Source organism: Mustelus asterias, chromosome 8 (genome assembly GCF_964213995.1).
Source record: "Mustelus asterias chromosome 8, sMusAst1.hap1.1, whole genome shotgun sequence".
Classification (NCBI taxonomy): Eukaryota; Metazoa; Chordata; class Chondrichthyes; order Carcharhiniformes; family Triakidae; genus Mustelus; species Mustelus asterias.
This window is the reverse complement of record NC_135808.1, coordinates 81,740,894-81,762,325: the sequence shown is the minus strand read 5'-3', so window position 1 is coordinate 81,762,325 and position 21,432 is coordinate 81,740,894. Positions and strand designations below refer to the sequence as shown.

Sequence of the window (21,432 nt, the reverse complement as noted above, 5' to 3'; positions counted from 1 at the left end):
CTTTGCGTTTTCTCCAACACTTGAATGTCTCATTTCATGGTGACCAGAATTTGATGAAACATTCAAGCTTGACCAGAGCAATACAAAGTATGATCATTACCTCCCCTGACATGTATTTCAGTTTGGCTGTGCAGTCCAACATCTTTTTGCCTTTGGTTAGTCATGTCAACCCAAGCTTCTCTGTCTCTTTCAGTTTTATTCTTTGCTATTTTAGCAACATTTATGGAGCAATGTGTTTTGATTTGATTTGATTTATTATTGTCACATGTTTTAGTATATAGTGAAAAGTATTGTTTCTTGTGCGCTATAGAGACAAAGCATACCGTTCACAGAAGAATAGGAGAGGGTGCAGAATGTAATGTTACAGTTGTAGCTAGGCTGTAGAGAAAGATCAACTTAATATAAAATAGATCCATTCAAAAGTCTGATGGCAGCAGGGAAGAAGCTGTTCTTGAGTTGTTAGCATGTGACCTTTTTATCTTTTTCCCAACGGAAGAACGTGGAAGAGAGTATGTCTGGGGTGCGTGAGGTCCTTGATTATGCTGGCTGCTTTTCCTAGACAGCGGGAAGTGTAGACAGAATCAATGGATGGGAGGCTGGTTTGTGTGAAGAACTGGGCTTCATTCACGACCCTTTGTAGTTCCTTGCGGTGTTGGGCAGAGCAGGAGCCATACCAAGCTGTGATCCATCCAAAAAGGATGCTTTCTATGGTGCATCTGTAAACGTTGGTGAGAGTTGTAATGGACGTGCTGAATTTCCTTAGCCTCCTGAGAAAGTAGAAGCATTGGTGGGCTTTCTTAACTATAGCGTCGGCGTTAAGGGACCAGAATGTGTGTCCCTCATCTGCCATTGTTGTGATTACTTAAACATTCTGGCTGACTCATTTAAGTAAATTCGGAAGAGCAACTCTCTCACCATCGAGCCCTAGGGACCCCATTCCTGATCAACAGTTCTATTATTTCACACAGAATGGAAGTGACATTAATGGTTCTACAGTTGGCCATGTCTATTTTGTAAGCTTATTTGAATATGAGCACCCTGCACATTTGTCTGTTTCCAATCTACTCATACCTCTTGTGTCCATTGATTCTGTTGTAATAATTATCAGTGCCTTAGATTATTTTATCACTCTGGGATATGCAGTTGAAAATCTGAGATGTTACAGCCAATACATTAATTCAACTCCTTTAACAGTAAGCTTCAGCTCTTTCATGTCAGTTCCTTCAGAGATACCGTTGGTGCTCATTTTATATAAAGTCAATAGACAAAGCAAACAGATTTTATATTCCTTTTTTTTCGGACTGTCTGTTTAGGATACATTTTGCTATCACCTGCTGCTGACCTCGAAGAAAGTTATCCACAAGGTCTTTGTGATCTCTGTGGCATAGATTTCACCTTTCGCTACAGCGATTTCATTTTGGTGCCAGCTATAGGGGAACTCATTCCAAAATATAAAATTAAATATTCAGGGCCAATAAGGTTGTTCAACAGTAATTATGACTAAACATGTCATTAAAAACCCAGTTATAGCTAATGGGGAGATGAGGTGGGGGGTGAGTGGAGGAGGTTGTGGTGGTGGGTGTATAAGGGCCTTCAGGCTAACAGGGCTTGTACTATTTTTGTGAACTTAGGAGGAGAAATGTAGCTCCTTCATCTCCGTAAAACTAAAACTATTGAAAAGTTTTCTTTATTGGCTAAACCGTTGAAAACTAAGAATGATCAGAAGTTGCAAACTCTCTCTCTAATTAATTTTAAATCATTTTAACAACTGGCATTAGATCTCCAATTTGCAGATGCATGGGAACTATCTCTGCACAACTAAAAGTTGCCAGTTTCCAATTTTGCAACTGGTGCAGTTCTGGAGGAGATTGGACACAGAGGTTTGCAACCCGTAAAAGCGATTTGATCCCTGGAAAACGATCACAACACTTTGTTCAATTTTTCTGCCACCATTTTTTGATAGGAAATTAAAATAGTTAAATCAGCCCTCAACAGCGTGCAGTCCATCTCCCGCGCCACGACCCTCACCCGCTCCCCTCCCTCCCAGAACAAGAATGGAGTTCCCCTTGTTCTCACATGTCACCCCGCCAGCCTCTGCATGCAAAGTATAATCCTCTGCCATTTTTGCCAACTCCAGCATGATGCCACCACGAAACACACCCTTTGCTCCCTCTGTTAGCATTCTGCAGAGAACGTTTCCTCTGGGGTCACCCAGTCCACTCCTCCACTGTACCCAACACCTCTCCCATCACTCATGGCACCTTCTCATGCAATCGCAGAAGGTGTAACACCTGCCCCTTTACCTCTTCATCCAAGGTCCAAAACATTAATTCCTGGTTAAGCAGCGTTTCACCTGCACCTCTTTCAATTTGATGTATTGCATTCGCTGCTCCCAATGTGTTCTCCTCTATATTGGAGAGACCAAGTATAGACTAGATGATCGCTTTGCTGAGCACCTTCGGTCTGTGCGCAATCAGAACCTTGACCTTCTGGTCGCTTGCCATTTTAACATACAATCCTGCTCCCATGCCCACATGTCTGTCCTTGGCTTGCTGCAATGTTCACATCCTTTATTCTCTCTGTGGACTGTCATTAGCAGTCTTTTCCCCTGGTTTTTATGGCTATGACTCATCTTTCATTCCCTCCCCCTGCAGTATAAATATCTTCCACTTTCTATGCCTTTTAGCTTTGACAAGGGGTCATCTGGACTCGAAACATCAGCTTTTTTCTCTCCTTGCAGATGCTGCCAGACCTGCTGAGATTTTCCAGTGTTTTCTCTTTTGGTTTCAGATTCCAGCATCCACAGTAATTTGCTTTTATTTCAAATCAGCCTATTATGTCCTAATGAAAAAGCAATATTTCATGTCAGAAGAACACAATTTAAAGCCCCTTCACTTGCTCAGTGTAGGACAATGCAGTAAGTACCATGGGGAATTTAAGAACAATTATGAAATAAGTGCTTGAGACTGATATTTTTGATAGTTGCTAGAAAGACACATGACTTTAACCTGGGAAGTAAACTAAACTGTAAAGTTGGAACTGAAAGGCTAATATATCTGAAAACATGTCAAGTAGGAGAAATCATTAAGTAAATAAAAAAACCTTATTAGCAAAGGTCTATTTTGCTAGTTGAACATGACTTGAAGTTATGAATGGCCTGCTGATAATATGCAATTTTGAGGTCTCAGTCTTTGCGATAAATATGTTTTGATGGACCGAAGAGCTGAACTCCAGAGGTGAGATGAGAGTGACTGCCCTTAATATCAAAGCAGCATTTGACCAAGAATGGCATCAAAGAACCCTAGCAAAACTGGAGTCAGTGGAAATTGGGGAAAACCTTCCTTGGTTGGATCATACCTGGCACAAGGGAGGTCAATCATCTCAGCTCCAGGACATCACTGCAGGAGTTCCTAGGCCCAACCATTGTTGCTTCATCACTGATTTTGCTTCCATCTTAAGGCGAGAAGTGGGGTGTTCACTGATGACTGCACAATGTTCAGCACCATTCATTAATCCTCAGATATTGAAGCAGTCCAAATGCAGCAAGACCTGGACAAATCCAGGCTTGGGCTGACAGGTAGTAAGTAACATTCACGCCACACAAATGCCAGGCAATGACCATTCCCAACAAAGGAGAATTTAACTATCACCCCTTGACATCAAATAGCATTACCATTGCTGAATTCCCCACTATCAACATCTTGCAGGCTCCCACTGATCAAAAGCTGAACTGGATTAGCCATATAAATACCATGGCTTCAAGAGAAGGTCAGAGGCTAGGAATCCTGCAGTGAATAACTCTCCTTCTGATGAGCCCAAAAATTGTCCACCATCTACAAGGCACAAGTCAGGAGTGTAATCAAATACTCTCCACTTGCCTGGATGAGTGCAACTTCAACAACACATAAGCTTGACAATATCCGGGAGAGAGCCCACTTGATTGGTATCTCTTGTACAAACAATCACTACCTCTACCATTGACGAACAGTGGCAGCAGGATATACTACAAGTACAGTGGAGCCCTGTTGTAATGCGCCCAGATTTAGCGCAAAATCGGATATGACGCGATCACGCAATGGACCCTTTTTTTGTTGCTATTTCCGGTTTCGTGATTTAGCGCAACCCTGATTTAGCGCGACCCCAATAACATTCACGATGACATTTTGTGGACCCCGACCGTCGTGTTACAACGGGACTCCATTGTGTGTGTATATATATATATATATATATGATTGTTTAATATTGTACTAGTTGCATTGCAAGATCTCAGCAAGATTCCTTATGCAACACCTTCCAAACCCATGACTGCTACCATCTAGAGGGACAAGGGTAACAGATATTTGGGAACACTACCACCTCAAAGTGCCCCTCCAAGTCACTTACCATCCTGACTTAGAAACATACCACTGTTCCTTCAATGTCACTGGGTCAAAATCCTGGAACACCCTCTCTAACAGCACCTCAGGAACTGCAACGTTTCAAGAAGGCAACTCGCCATCACCTTCTCAAGGGCAACTAGAAATAGGCAATAAATGCTGGCCTAGCCAGCACATCCAATGAATGAATTAAAGAGAAAGAAAATTCTGTTACCAATGGCCTGTCTCATTAAATACCTAATCCCTTTTAATAAGATTGAAATAAACAACATGGGAAAGTTTGAATGGTAGTTTCAATAACTAACCAAGGGGCAGAATCAAATTATCAAAATCCTATTTCTAATCATTACAGTTAAAGGACATGGTATGGAAAACAGTTTAAAGCTAAGGGGGTTATATAATTGGTTGCAGAGTATATGCACAGTTGATTGCACAGTCATTTCTGAAGACTATTTGATTCTGTCCTGTTGCCACCTTCCTGCTATTTATATGTGTGATTGTTTAATATTGTAAAGTGAAATAATTTAGGTAAATAAACTAGGTTTGGCTTCCAGATAATGAGCTGTCTAGTTGAAGTTCAAAGCGAATGGAATAGAAATAGTCATTGTGTTTCAAATGTTTATAGCAATGGTTGACATCCTGGCAACAAAGAATACTTGAGATATTTGAACTTAAACCATATTTTGAACAGGATACAGTTGCAAGAAAGAGTCTAATTAATGCAACAAACAGGTTTATGGAGTTTTTCATATGAAGAAATTCCAGTTAATGGTTTCACATGGTTCTGCTGTCTGTCCAGAGGTGCTGATAAATTAGAGGTCCAACAGCCAAACAGATTAAAGTTTAAAGTTCATTTATTAGTGTCACAAGTAGGCTTACACTAACACTGCAATGAAGTAACTGTGAAAATCCCCTAGTCGCCACACTCCAGCGTCTGTTCGGATACACTGAGGGAGAATTTAGCATGACCAATTACCTAACCAGCACGTGTTTCAGACTGTGGGAGGAAACCAGAGCACCTGGAGGAAACCCATGCAGACACGGGGATAACGTGCAGATTCCACACAGTCACCCAAGCCAGGAATCAAACCTGGGCCCCTGGCGCTGTGAAGTAGCAGTGCCAACCACCATGTCGCCCACTCTTAGCCACTCTTGTATAGGTTATTTCAGGGACCAAAGTAGCCCGTTAGCAGCATTTCACCATGGAGTATGTTATCTAACTCAAATTATAGACTATCATTCTTTATTTTTCATCAGACACAGATTGACAGAGGTTTAATTCCACTGTCTGCAACTAATGGTTAAGTAACTACTTGACAAACTTTGCACTTAGATGGCAGAGGATTACAACACAAACTTTGATTTGGGAGACTATCAGGAGTTTCAAAAAACACCATGATTTTGAAGTGTAGTACAGCCGCTCACACTTGGAAACTTTAGTTGGTGGCTATGTTGCTAACCTAGATGGACAACCTCTGTCATCTGCGATCATTAAATGAGTACAACAGTAAGAAGTGTTACCATCAGGCCCTGGTAATGGCCCCAAATTTTTTACTCTCCATCCTCTTTGTGGAAACTAGCTCGGCATGAGCTCCCAATTAAATTCTGGGTAGGATACCCCCAAATTGTTATGCCAGTGAGTGGGATGAACTAGCTCCCTTTCTCTATTCAACCCCCTTGATGCCAACAAAATGACTTCAAAATGGATCCCTTCCTTTGTGGATTCCTTTCCCCAGTCCCAATATATTTAAGTTTTAAAATGAGCAAATTTATCCAGGCTTTCTTGAGTTAAAGAAAGAGTGAATTTATTGGCTACTAAACATGCGGAATATAATAAAACACATGCATTCACAGATTAGAAGTGAGTCTAAATGTAAGTAAAAATAATACGAAACAGTCTTTGACTTGTCATGAGGAGTAGGTGGTAAAACATTGCATCTATTTGAGATTCTCAATTCTAGTAGTTGACTTCAGTTGAATAGTTGGTTTTGAGATTCCAGGGTCCTGCGTTTTAGCTGAGATGTCCTGCTTTCATTTCAGCTGTGTGGCTTTGCTGACTTGGCTTGCTTCAGCAATCAGGGAGAGTGAGACTTGTATTTTTACCTACCAGATCAGGCGGGGGGGGGAAATGGCGTGGTGTGGGGGGAGAGACTCTGCTGTCTTTTTGTTTCTGACACACCCAGCATTAGTCCACACTGACCAAGTTTTGCAGCTGGTTTTTATCCCAGTCTCTTGTATATTCCTGGAAGGTGAAAATTCACAAACCGGTGTAGGACTCAGCTTACCAGGATATAATTCCTGCTGACTTGATCAACTTCCATTATCTCAGATGGCAGTTCACGTTTGCATGGCTTCTTCCTTTCAAATGTTTCTCTGAGACAGGGTCTGACATTCCATTGTCTCTCTCTCTCTATGTCTTAGTATCACCCACACTGGAGCAATTCAGAGTGACTGAATTTACATTCATAGAATTTACATCCTCCGCCATCTTTGGCTTGTATGACCATTTTTAAAAACGCATCATATTTAAAGGTTCAATATGTCCGTACGTAATTCAAGGTTTTCCTCCATCATCTACTTGCAATACAGTATTCCATTGTGCCTAAAAAGTACGATCATGTCCAATTCTAGGTCTCCACACAGTTAAATTGGATTTGTAAAGAAAACCATTAAATTATTAACATTGCCCAAGCTCATTCAAGCAGTCTGTCCAGAAACCTGCTGGGCCAATATCTCTAAGTGATGGCAACTTTTCCACAATAATTCAGCAATTTATTTGAAAGTATGTCAGGTTCAATTTTTAGAGACACAGTAAAGAAAAACATTCCCGTTTAGTCTTTGCTTGTCTACCATGATCATAATGAAATGTTTCCTGGCCACAATAGCACATTTCAGTATGATGCTTATACATCTCATATGGAGTTTAGGTAAATGCTTATTTCATATGCCTATGCAAATTTGTGTATTGTCCTGCTGACAGTTCTCCTGAGACTGGTGTATTCTTTTCATGAGAGGATCTAAGATTTGCAACAGACATTTATTCTTTTATTTCCGTCTGGTGGTAGCAAATCTTTGAATTAAATGCTTAACTATTCATGAGGTCTCAACATTTATTCCACCAGTGGTGGCCTTGCACCTTACCATTGCTCCAGCCAGTGAAAATGGAACAAGCTCTAGTTTTCGAAGCTGAGCTTGTGACTGGAGGAGAGCTATGTTTTTTAAGATAAGATTACGGGTGGGATTTTGCAACTTCGCTCGACCCGAGACCAGAAAATCCCGTCTGAGATCGACAGACATTTCCATTGTCCACCACTTGCCCGCTCCGATTCCGTGGTTGACAGGGCCGTAGAATTCTGACTTCTATCTGTTCCTTCTATGTTTAACCAGTGGGAACCACGAATAAGGGAGAGAGATTATATTGGTAATACAAGGGATGGCTGACGGAAATTCAACCTTAACTTTGAGAATGAAACACAAGACTACTGGCTCATCAGATCCTCAGATTTTGGAGATGATCCAATTATTCACCCTATCATCCTTTGCTGCTGTTTCCTAGACGTTCCCTCTTCTTCTGAATTTCTTGTTTCTGGGTGCATAGTGTAGTTTAAGTGTCATGCTGTCTTTATACCTCATCTCTATTTTTGCCTTTACCTAATAATAAGATAAAGAAAATAATTAAATGAAGGGTTGATTAAAGCCTTCTATAGTCATTGCTTTGTCCAGCCAATTTAAAGATGTTATTTCACCTTGGCCTTGAGTTTGTTGGTATAGTTCCTGTTCATAATGACTGAGCCATTGTATTTTTATATGTAACCTTGACACCTATTTTCTTTGAACTCTGTTTTCAAGATTATTGATTTTGTTTTGAAGACTTCTGTGGTTTCTTGTCACCTTGTGATAAGCAGACCAGCACTCCATCGTGCTCTCTGATGTTACCAGTGGACCTGAATCCCTTTAGTTCCCAAGTCAGTGCTGCCTAAAGCACCAGTGAGTAGGAAAGGTTCACTTGCATGGCTAATATTTTGCAAGTGAACCTCCCTCATGCAGGGAACAAGACATTCCAGTTCAATTTATCCAAATCATCAACCTGCTTGAATTATGGATAACATGTCTAGCTCAGAATTACTTGGACTTTGTATCAAATAATAAAACAATATTATCGACAGACAAGATGGGATCTAATTTTTGAAGAAAATCCACATCCCTTACATGGTCTGGCTGATTGTGATTTCAGTTCTGCATCAACATAATTGACTCTTAACTGCTGTCTGAAGTGATTTTAAACCATTAGAGCAGAAAAGAATAAACCTATCCTCAGTATTCTAAGCCAGTGATGGCCAAGATGCTCATTCATGTTATCCTTTCTTTGTGCTTGGGCAGAAAGCTGACTTCAGCATCTAAAGCCGTAATCAGTCCCCCAGGCTGGATGATTAGAATAGCCATTTCCTGATTCATGGAATTTTCTCAAACATGGTTGCAGCCTTTACCAGTCCTGCAGGGACTATAATTTTCAAGAGGTAAAGCATTTTCTCCAAATCATAGTGCTGCTTTAGTATTTGTATGTATACTATTATTCATAGGACTATGCCATTCAGCCTGCTTCGCCATTCACTTAGTTCATGGAAGATTTGTAACTTCACTCAATTTACCCACCATGGTTTCATTAGATTTTTGTTGGTAATGCTATGGCCAGGTGAGGAGGGAGTTTGAAGTGCTCCCCTCTTTTCCCTCCTAGTTTGACGACAACAAATTTTGTTTTAAAAGATAAGCGTATCTTTGCCATTTGAGTTTGTACTTTACTGTTTATGTGCTGTGATCACAAAATAACTAATCAGGCAGGTTTTCTTGAGTTTCTCTAGGTTAGTTTTATTATTAAACTTTTATTATTGAAGGCAAATAGAATGCTAGCTTTTATTTCAAGGGGCTGGAGTATAAAAGTAAAGAGATGTTGCTGCAGCTGTGCAAGGTACTAGTGAGGCCACATTTAGAATACTGTGTACAGTTTTAGTCCCTTTATTTAAAGAAAGATATACCATTGGAGGCAGTGCAGAGGTTTATTGGGATGATCCCGTATATAGAGGGATTGCTGTATGAGGAAAAATTAGACTTGTTAGGTCTGTACTCCTTGGAGTTCAGAAGAATGAGAAGTGATGTGATTGAAACATACAAGATTATTAGAGGTGGGGTTAGACAATAAATATTGGGAAGATGTTTCCACTCATGGGGGAGTGTAGGACCAGAGGGCATAGCCGCATTTAAGATAGATTTGAGAAAGAATTTCTTCTGAGTGGTGAATCTTTGGAATTCTTTATCCCAAGAAGCTGTGGAGGCCAATTCCATGAGCATTTTTAAGGCTGAAATCACTTTGATCAGGAGGGGAAATTAAGGGTTACAGAGATTGGCAGGAAAGTAGATGGAGTGAGTGTTAGATCAACCATGATTTTATTAAATGGAGGAGCAGGCTGGAAGGGTTGAATGGCCTACTCCTGTTCCTATTTTTTATGGTTTATAGCGCTAAAACCGACCAGAGTAAAATTAATAAAAATACGCTCTGACTTTCGCAGACACACTTGAAATTCATGCACATACAAACACAGGTTACAGAGTAGGGGAGGATAGACTTGGTTAAATAATAGTTTGTAAGAAATAAAAGTTCACAGCTCATAGCTTGGAATATCTGCTGGTTGTAGACGGAATCTAACTGGCTTGCTTTCAATGTTGAGGTGATTTAAAGCTGCAGCTGGTCTTTGTCTTCTTGGAAATGCTGCCAATGGTTTGAATTCCTTTCAGAGATCTCTCTCCATTGCAAGATGGAGTCAAAATCAAATTATTCGACAGGGTCCAAGCTTGTTACAGAGCCAGGAGCTCCACTTGGCTCAACTACTACTTCTGTTCTGCTAATAAACTCATGTGCTTAATACCACACACAATACTTGAACTGGTCATGTGATCTCTCCAACTGCCTGTAATTCAAACATAATTGTATATGCCAATAATAATGCAATTAGTTTGTTTGGAGAATTATCTTAAAAATTAGCATATTTTTGTCCAAGCAATTAATCATTGGTTCATCTTCAACTGTTGAATATTGTAAGTGGCTTCCATCAATATCTTGTCTTTCACAGTCACCTTGAGGGTTGGTGGGGTGGGGGGTCATTGTGTTCCGTGAGTTTTGCAGACTTACCGTCACTTCTCTTGAGGGTTGGAACGTGAAATATAATAGAAATTAGTGTCAGCCATCTTGATGTAGGTTGAAATTACTTTCGGCTGCTTCAAAAATCTGTCTTTCTAAAAGTTCAATTCCTGTTTCCAGCAGATGAAATAAAAATCAATCTTTTGTACAAGAACATCTTCATAGCAGTTAAAATATCAATCTCAGTTTTAAATTTTTCAATTTGCCTAGCCTTAAAGGGAACATAAGAGTTCAGGATTCAATGGTGTCAAATGATTAGTCTGTGAAGTATCTGGAAGCTCCTTAATCTATGCAACAGAAGCAGCTCTAACAATGGCAAAAACTAATTTCACTTCAGTGAAGGCATGGCAAGCTGATGATCTCTGGTGGCTAAAGTCACAAATCTGTTCATGCTGCGTTAATGGAAATTTCAGATTTAATTTTTTTTTCTGCTAGCCAAAGTGAATTTATTCAGGAAAATGTGACACAAGAGAATATGGTGTGAGAGAAGCATCAGCAATAGGGATAAATAAGTGGAAAGATGATTTTTTTTTTTGCCATGTTATATATGGGGAATGTCACTTTTTAAGCATAGGCCTTGCAATTTTACATATGGTATGTGTCCCATTCACAGGTTTTGATGTGTATCTGGCCCCTCACTTCAGAATGTTTAACATCCTGTTCTAAACCATGATATGCTGCTGTGTTGTGCATAAATCCATTTTGCAACTTTTAAAAAATCTTTTCCTTGGGACCTCCATTTCTTTGTAAAATGTGACGGTATTCAACCAAACCATTGTTTCCACTGATAGATCAAAGTAGATAATTTTCTACTCAATTGTTTCGAATTTTGCATCTCACCTGGCTTTTATTTTTGGTGTAATAGCTTTTAAAGGTCAGTAGAGAGGGAGAAAATCTAATGTTACGGTTATACGAGATTTTGGTTGAGTCAAGTATTGAATTCAGTGTACACGACAATTATTTTTACATGCAATATTCACTTAAAATATAGGCCCTTGAATAAGGTCGTGGAATACAATAAAATCTAACATGATTGCAATTAACATGGCAAAAAATGGAAGATCAGATGAACATGTTAGTTGTTTTTAGACTAATATCCCACAATGTGACCAGAATGGACTTTGTTTACTCAAATTGTAATTATGTTCTCAAAATTATTGCAATTCAAAATGAACTGTTCATTTTTGTAAATGTTGCAAGATATTAAATGAAATATGCTACTCCACATTCCAAATGCATGTGAAAATAGCTGGCCTGTAGAAAGGCTTTCAAGATGGATTTAGCTCAAAACCAATGTAATGTTTACACTTTTTACTGGTCAACATCCTCGTTTTTAATTAACAGCAATGGTACTTTTATTTAACCATAGATTTGTCTGAAATACAGTTACGCAAATTGAGTTAATTTAAGGCTTTTTGTTAATAAATTATCAAATAAGGGAACTTTTATCAAGCTGTGCTGGATTAGAGCTCAAGTCTTAAGAAGACTACTGTAAAACTGGAAAGCAGCATGCACTTGGTGATTAGCAGCATGGAAGCATGCACAGATCAAGTGAGCAGATTTTTATACATATGACTTTTTTTTAAATGCATGACTTGAAAAGATAATCCTTTTACTGATATGCAGCGTATATACTGGAATGAGGCTAATTAACAGAGCACATAACATTTCTTCTAATTATATGTTTACTACCTTTAACTAATTAGTCTACATACTTGGACTAGATGGTTTAAGCATATAAGAATTTTTGAGATATAAAGATTTGAATTTAAAATGATCAATCCTCTCAAGCTTACCTGTAAGGTTGGTTCATTTGATGATGAAACTATTTATATGACCTATATAAAGACATACCCAGTAATTTGAGTGGCAGACTTGATGGCCGGAATTTTCCGACCATTCACGCCAGTGGTACTTTCCCATCCCGTTGCAGTGAACAGAGATTTGGCTTGCCGCCAAATTCTCCGACTTCACTGCAGTGGAAACGTGGCGTGAATAGGCAGTAAGAGCGTGCCCGTTATCTCAAATGTGGTTAATCTTCCCACTATTAGCTTGACGCATAGTTATTCGTCCCAGGACATAGAAAATAAACTAATTCTAGGTATACCACTGAGGTGTGGTGCATTGCCATAGGTGCTGTCGTTTAAATAAGATGCTAAATCTAAGTCCCACCCTCATGTTTTAGTGGTTCAAGTTAAATGATAATAGTCAAAGAAAAGCAGGAAGTTCATCTGATATCTTGGTCAACATTTTTTCTTTCTTCAACACCATTAAAATGGACAATTGTGGCACAGTGGTTAGCACTGTCACCTCACAGCACCAGGGACCTGGGTTTGATTTCTGGCTTGGGTCACTGTGTGTGTAGAGACTGCACATTCTCCACGTGTCTGCGTGGGTTTCCTCCGGATGCTCCAGTTTCCTCCCACAGTCCAAGAAGACATGCTGGTTAGAATGCTAAATTCTCCCTCCGTATACCTGAACAGGTGCTGGAGTGTGGCGACTAGGGGATTTTCACAGTATCTTCATTGCAATGTTAATGTAAGCCTACTTGTGACACTAATAAATAAACTAAAAGTGCTGCTCCAACAACACTCAAGAAGCACAACACCATCCAAGACAAAGCGGCCTACTCGATTGACAACTCATCTGCCACCTTATGCCATTAACTCCCTCTATCTGCGATGCACAGTGGCAGCAGGCTGTACCTTCTACAAGATGCACTGTAGCCACTCACCGCGGCTCTTTGGACAGTCCTTCCAAACCCATGACCTCTGCCTCTTCACAGAACAGGGAGAGCAGATGCAGGGGAACACCACTAGTTCCCTTCCAAGTTGCACACCTTCCTGACTTGGACTATATCGCCATTCCTTCACTGTTGCTGGGTCCTGGGAACCCTGGAATTCCCTTCCTAGCATCACAGTGATGTACCTACACCACATGGATTGCAGCAGTTTAGGAATGCAAGCGCAATTAGGGATAGGCAACAAATGCTAACCTTGCCTCTAACGCCCATTTCTGTGAAATAATTTTTTAAGTGGCCATTGATTTTTAGAATTTTGTTGTGTGCAAACTGGCTGTCACATTCTGTCAAATATACAGTCACTTACTTTGAAAGAAATTCATTATACCTGAAGTGATGGCACACAATATTATAGGCAGCAAATACAAGTCTTTCTTTGTTTAGCATGTTCATCAGATTTGAATCATTTAACATTAAAAAATGAAAGTTTTATATGAATCACTTGCAAAAATTTGAAAAATATAGTTCCCTACATCCTTTCCTTACTAATTTTCTTTTCACTTCTTTCCTGATTTCAGTATGGCAATTGATGGGTTCGGTCAGGCAGTTAACTTTCCTGGGCGTCCAGTCACTGCATATGGTTACCGTCCAGATGATCCTTATCTCTATCCATTTGCAAGCAGATAAGCTCAGCAAGAAATATTTATTACTGCTTTTGTAATACACCTTGTACATAATTGAATCTGTAATGTTTTGTGGATTATTGTCGGTGTTGCATGCTGTTGTAGCTAACTTGTGATCTTCAGTTTCAGGCTATTTTTATTTTGTCTTTGTGTAATGACCAATGCCCTGACATTAAAAATATTAGTTGTATTTTGTTCTAATGTATACTACAGTTTATGTCTATCCTTTTGGATAGCTAAAATGAGTCTGAAGAGAAGAGCATACTTGGAGTAGAGGGTCTGAATAACAAACAGTGGCCGTAAATAAGTGAACACTAAAAGCTAATATGTCTGCTATTTAAATTGAGGGGTCTCATGTTTATCTAACAAAATGCTTCCAATCTCAGCAATTTTTACATTTGAAATTCTATCTTTAAAGCTATTTACTGTAATGAATATAGTATTCCAGGCTGTCGTTCATAGAAATGGTTACATATTGCAGAGATGCATACTTTAGCCCTAAATAACTTGAATTGTATTTCTTCCAGGTTAATGCACTACTTCTGTTTGTTCCATGTGCTTTAAGCTTGTTTCTATTTATATTGCCATTATCGTGGTCGACGAACAAATGTGAATTTTAAATAGATTTAGCACAGGTTCCATCTTACAGTATGCATTGTATTTGTTTTGCATTATATGAACCCATTGAATTAATAAATGAGAACTCAAAATAAATACAACCAAAATGTTTATTTGTGTTACTTTTTTTACAGTTCTATATTTATACTGTTCTATATTTACTTAGACAAGTACTTCATCTATTTTGAGTGGAGGATTTGCTGAAAGCATCAGAGGTTAGATGAAAACAGAAATAGCATTTAACTTATATGAGAAGTAAGTCAATAAATCAATAATTACAGCTTAAAAAAAACTAATCCCTTTTACCGAGTTGAATGGAAAAGCTTCTAATACATAGCCCCTGATGACAGGCGATGTAAGATGCTTGTTTAGTTGTTACTCCCAGGAGATAACATGGCTTCTGGTGGATGGGGATCACTGTGCTGAGTTGCACCATGAAGGTCTGGGATACACTTGAAAGATCAATTTGTCTTTTCTTTGTCATTTCTGTATGTATGTAAAGTAATCTTTTCCTTCCTCTCCCAAAGGATGTTAATGTGTTAGCTTTGTGCTGTGGAATTGTAGGAAATGGTTCTACTCCTACAGTCCCCAGCGGAAGTGCTGCCTGGAAACTGGATGCTGCTCTTTGTGGAAAAGACACCCAAGACAAATTTGCACATTTCAGCAATCTTTTCATTGAGTTATACAACAACTGCTAGATTCTAAGCACAATACTTTTAATATTTACACGACAAAAGGAGCAGTGTTGGGCTGGGATGAATTGTGTTAGGCGGGTGTTACTTTATGATCATCAGACAAATAGCTTGTTGAATCACTTTTATTTCTTTCTAATGATATATTAATCTAAATGTTGCCAACTCAAACTCTTCCTTATTTCTGATTGGGGAAAATGACCACAACGTGACAAACATTTACTTCTTCCGAAGGAAAAATGTAATTCAGACCTTTCCAATTTTAACTGATACAAATAACATGTCCAACTTTTAAATACGTGTGCAAGAAACATCAAACTGTATCACAAAGTTATCCTGTAGATTGAGGCCAGTACATGTGCATAAATGCATAATATTTTGATCACCATATCAGATAATGGATCACCCTACCAGATATTCATCCCATGTATAAAGTGTGTACAAAATCTATCAGGAGACTGTTGTAACTCTTTTAAGATCCTCTGAGAACATTCCAAATGTGCTTGTTGGAACTAGAACTCAAATGAGATGCTTGAGAAAACAAAATCTGACCAAGATCCGCAGATGCCAGGAAGATGTACTGGACCATACTACCTCTGTAAATAGGTGAGTTTTGATGTGGAGATGCCGGCGTTGGACTGGGGTAAACACAGTAAGAGGTTTAACAACACCAGGTTAAAGTCCAACAGGTTTATTTGGTAGCAAAAGCCACACAAGCTTTCGGAGCTCCAAGCCCCTTCTTCAGGTGAGTGGGAATTCTGTTCACAAACACAGCATATAAAGACACAAACTCAATTTACATGAATAATGGTTGGAATGCGAATACTTACAACTAATCAAGTCTTTAAGAAACAAAACAACGTGAGTGGAGAGAGCATCAAGACAGGCTAAAAAGATGTGTATTGTCTCCAGACAAGACAGCCATGAAACTCTGCAGGTCCAGGCAACTGTGGGGGTTACAAATAGTGTGACATGAACCCAATATCCCGGTTGAGGCCGTCCTCGTGTGTGCGGAACTAGCCCTACGGACAAGCCCTCCGTATACACAGGATCTGCTCGGATGAGGAGGATCGCAACAGACACCTCCAGACGCTGAAAGATGCCCTCATAAGAACAGGATATGGCGCTCGACTCATCGATCGACAGTTCCAATGCGCCACAGCGAAAAATCGCACCGACCTCCTCAGAAGACAAACACGGGACACAGTGGACACTACCCTTCGTTGTCCAGTACTTCCCCGGAGCGGAGAAGCTATGGCATCTCCTCCAGAGCCTTCAACATGTCATTGATGAAGACAAACATCTCGCCAAGGCCATCCCCACACCCCCACTTCTTGCCTTCAAACAACCGCACAACCTCAAACAGACCATTGTCCACAGCAAACTACCCAGCCTTCAGGAGAACAGTGACCATGACACCACACAACCCTGCCACAGCAACCTCTGCAAGACGTGCCGGATCATCGACACAGATGCCATCATCTCACGTGAGAACACCATCCACCAGGTACACGGTACATACTCTTGCAACTCGGCCAACGTTGTCTACCTGATACGCTGCAGGAAAGGATGTCCCGAGGCATGGTACATTGGGGAAACTATGCAGACGCTGCGACAACGGATGAATGAACACCGCTCGACAATCACCAGGCAAGACTGTTCTCTTCCTGTTGGGGAGCACTTCAGCAGTCACGGGCATTCGGCCTCTGATATTCGGGTAAGCGTTCTCCAAGGCGGCCTTCGCGACACACGACGGCGCAGAGTTGCTGAGCAGAAACTGATAGCCAAGTTCCGCACACACGAGGACGGCCTCAACCGGGATATTGGGTTCATGTCACACTTATTTGTAACCCCCACAGTTGCCTGGACCTGCAGAGTTTCACTGGCTGTCTTGTCTGGAGACAATACACATCTTTTTAGCCTGTCTTGATGCTCTCTCCACTCATGTTGTTTTGTTTCTTAAAGACTTGATTAGTTGTAAGTATTCGCATTCCAACCATTATTCATGTAAATTGAGTTTGTGTCTTTATATGCTCTGTTTGTGAACAGAATTCCCACTCACCTGAAGAAGGGGTTTGGAGCTCCGAAAGCTTGTGTGGCTTTTGCTACCAAATAAACCTGTTGGACTTTAACCTGGTGTTGTTAAACTTCTTAATAGGTGAGTTTCACAGGGCATGAGTTCAGGAGGAAAAGCTTTAAAATTTAACCAGCTGCAATGGAAGAGCAGTGTCCATTGAGCAAGAAGTCCCTACAGAAGGGAAAAAAGGGATATGGAAAAAGCACAAATCTATTTGACAAAATACACTCAACCCAAATGCCTCTGCTGTGTTGTATAAATCTATACTAAAGAGTTTGAAAGGAGATCTGCAAGAGTGGTTCCTAAATTTGTAGGGTAGGAAAGCCAAGGAACACCTGAAAAAGGTGACAAATTTCAGGAAAAAGTTACTAACTTGAGGATTGGAAAGTTGTGATACTATAAAATGAGGCACAGACTACCCACGTGCCTGTGATAATTGCAGTTACATGGAAACCTAATTCAATGAAGGATCATATATATTCGATAGCCATGCAATTATGACTAAACCTGGAGTTGATCTTTACATACTTCTAGAAGCTTTTACTTAGAGATGCACATCACCTACATACACCTCCCACCAAACAAAGGCATAATTTGTCTGTTCCTTTTTATAGAAGCATACACTCTTAACATCCAGCAGCAGCATATACGAAAACACAATTAACAAAAGATTGTGATAATTGTAACAATCTTCCAAGAAGGGAGATAAATCATGCTGTGGAAACTACTAAGGTATTCCCCTCTTGTCCATAGCAGAGAAAGTCGTGCATTCTTCTGAACTGCCTACTCCCTGACGCTGAGCATAGTTTTAGACCTTCCAGAGGAACCTCTGACATGGTCTTTGTTAATGGGCAAATAGAAAAATAATGTCAAGAACTCTTAATTGTATTGATTGAGCAGACCAAAGCATTTGACTCAGTAAATCGTGAGGCTCTGTAGATTATCCTCCAAAGATTTTAATGTCCAAGAAATTTCTTCGCAATCCTGCAACTTCTGCAAGAAGATATGATTACAACTGTCTTGAGGAGAACATCTTGAAATAAACATCTTCAAAATCTGGACCAGTGTCAAGCGAGGCTGTGTGATAGCCTCCATACTATTTACAATCTACCTGACAGTGGCTTTTCAAACATGAGCTGCCCTCTGATGTGAGTGTTAAATACCACCAAGATGGAAAACTCTAACCTCAGTCGTTTCTGTGCTAAAACAAAACTGACCACCATAAACATACATGATCTACAGTTTGCAGATGACTATATTGTCTATGCTCTCTCTGCACCAGATCTGCAAATCGTTCTGGATCTTTTCAATTCTGCATACAAGGAACTCCACCTATTCTTGAATGCTGCCAAAATATGACTCGTATCAACCTATGCCTGGTCAGCCTGGTTCAATGAAGGAAAAGGGTTAATAGTTTTGACCTAAAACTATACAGAGTATAAAAGATCTGCTGCCAATTTTAAAAGCGTTAAGATTTTTGAGGTTGCAAAGGCACAGAAAATGGTTATATAACTAATGTTCCAGGAATTGGGACTTCACAGATGATAGTAAAACTTGGGTAAAATCTTAAAATGAAATTAATAAATATGATTTTTAACCAAGGATCTGATCTGAAATCTGACATTTCTAAGCAATTTCCAATTTTAAGAAAAGCTGTCAGCTTTGATGGGCTAAGGATCAAGCACTTCAGCCACAAGTATAGCCAAAGGGCTTACTTTGCTGAATGGAATTTTTAATGTCAGTATTGGCAAGCCATTCGGAAAAATTAGAATTCAGTGCACTGAAAAAGCCACAGTTATAAATGTTGACTGGAAATAATTTAATTAATCAGTTGAGCAACTGTCTGGTGGTGAACATAGCATAACAACTAGGAGCAGGAGTAGGCAATTTAGTTCCTCCAGCCTGCTCTGCCAATTAATATGACTGATCTCATCACGGCCTCAACTTCACTTTCCTGCTCATTCACCATAGTCCTTCAAACCTTTACTTAGTAAAAATCTGTCTACCTCTTCCTTAAATTTACTCTATGTCCCTGCATCCACCATGCTCTGGGGTAATGAATTCCACAGGCTAATGACTCTTTGAGAGAAGTAATATCTCTTCATCTGTTTTAAATCTGCGACCCACCCCTTATCCTAAAACTGTGATCTCTTATTCTAGAGTCATAGAGGTTTACAGCCCTTCGGCCCAACTTGTCCATGCTATCCTTTTTTACCACTAAGCTAGTCCCATTTGCCTGTGTTTGGCCTATATCCTTCTATACTCATCTTACTCATGTAACTGTCTAATTGCTTTTTAAAAGACAAAATTGTACCCGCCTCTACTACTACCTCTGGCAGCTCGTTGCAGACACTCAGCACCCTCTCTGTGGAAAAAATTGAAAAAATTTTAAATTGCCCTACAAGAGGAAACATCTTCTCCACGTCTACTATGTGAATCCCTCTTATCATCTTGTACACCTCAATTAGATCTCCTCTCATTCTTCTAAACTGCCCAATCTCTTTTCGTAAGACAAACTCCCTCTGGAATCAATCTAGTGAACCTCCTCCGAAAAGCCTCTAATGTAACATCCCTTCTCAAGTAAGGGGATGAAAACTGTACACATTTTAGTGTGGGCTCACCATCACTTTGTACAGTAGCAGCAATACTTCCCTACTTTTATATTCTATTCCTTTAGCAATAAATGCCAAAGTCCATTTGCCGCCTTTATTACCTGCTGTACCTGCATATACCAGTTTTCTGTGATTCATGCACGAGGACACAGATCCCCTTGCACCGAAGCACTCCAAAGTTTCTCTCCATTTAGATAATTTGCCTCTGTATTTTTTCTACCAAAATGGATAACCTCACACTTATCCACTTTAAACTCTATCTGCCAATTTTGCCCCATTCACTTAACCTATCCATGTCCATTTGTAAATTTCTTATTTCATTATTGCGACTCACTATCCCACTTATTTTAATGTCATCTGCAAATGTGGCTATGGTACCTACCATCTCTGCATCCAAATCATTAATATAGATTGTAAATAGTTGGGGCCCAAGGACCAAACCCTGTGGCACCCCACGAGTCACATCTTGCCAACCAGAAAAAACTCATTTATCCTGACTCTGCTTTCTGTTGGTTAGCCAATCCTCTATCCAAGCTAATAAATTACCCCTAATCCCATGTGAACTGACCTTGTGTATTAACCTTTTGTGTGGCACTTTATCAAATGCCTTCTGGAAGTCCATACATTACATCTATAGAATCCCCATTATCCACCTTGCTTGTTACATCTTTAAAGAACCCAAGCAAATTAGTCTAACGTGATTTACCCTTCATAAATCCATGCTGATTCTGATGGATTGCATTTTGACTTTCTGAATGTCCCGTTATTACTTCCTTCATAACGGATTCTAACACTTTCCCAATAACAGATGTTAACCTAATTCACCTATAGTTTCCTACATTTTACCTCCCTTCCTTTTTGAATAAGAGCATTTATATTATCATTTTTTCAATCCACTGTAAACTTTCCCACATCCAGGAAATTTTGGAGTACTGTAACCAATGGATCCACTATATCCAAAACAACATCCTTTAAGACCCTAGGATTTAGGCTGGGTGCTGGAGACTTGCCTGTCTTCAATCCCAATATTGGAACGCTGCCCACTCAACAACCGTTAAGTTGAAGCACCAGATGCTCCTACATACACAGAGAAAGAAATCCTTCTCCCTAGCATCGGATAGCTTTTCATTGCCCTTTTTGGTCAGCCTTTCAATGCCCTGATTGGCCATCGATCAGAATGCTCCAAATGGCCAATCACTGATTCCATAGAGGAGGCTAGCAGGACAGAGCTGGAGAGGGTGAGAGAGAACCAGAGACCAGTGGAAAAAAGTCAGAGGCCAGTGTACGCGGCCAGCCGGTGAGAACCAAGGGCCACCGGGGGAGGCACTGATAACTTATAGGAGTTGCTGGAGTTATTTATAGAAGGTCATGGGGATAATTTAGAGGAGTTATGAGGATAATTTACCTCCATGATCCATAAATTAACCTCATGACTACTTGG

At 39.9% G+C, this 21,432-nt stretch overlaps 1 protein-coding gene across 1 annotated transcript in view; it reads left to right on the top strand.

Annotated features, from left to right (window-relative positions):
• kifap3a (kinesin-associated protein 3a) overlaps nucleotides 1-14,721 on the top strand; it is a 213,617-nt gene extending 198,896 nt beyond the window's left edge. Inside the window, exon 20 of the mRNA XM_078218349.1 lies at nucleotides 13,888-14,721. Coding sequence (XP_078074475.1) covers nucleotides 13,888-13,996 — 109 coding nt within the window. The 3' untranslated portion in view covers nucleotides 13,997-14,721. The remainder of the gene's footprint in view (nucleotides 1-13,887) is intronic.
• The last annotated feature ends 6,711 nt before the right edge of the window (nucleotides 14,722-21,432 follow it).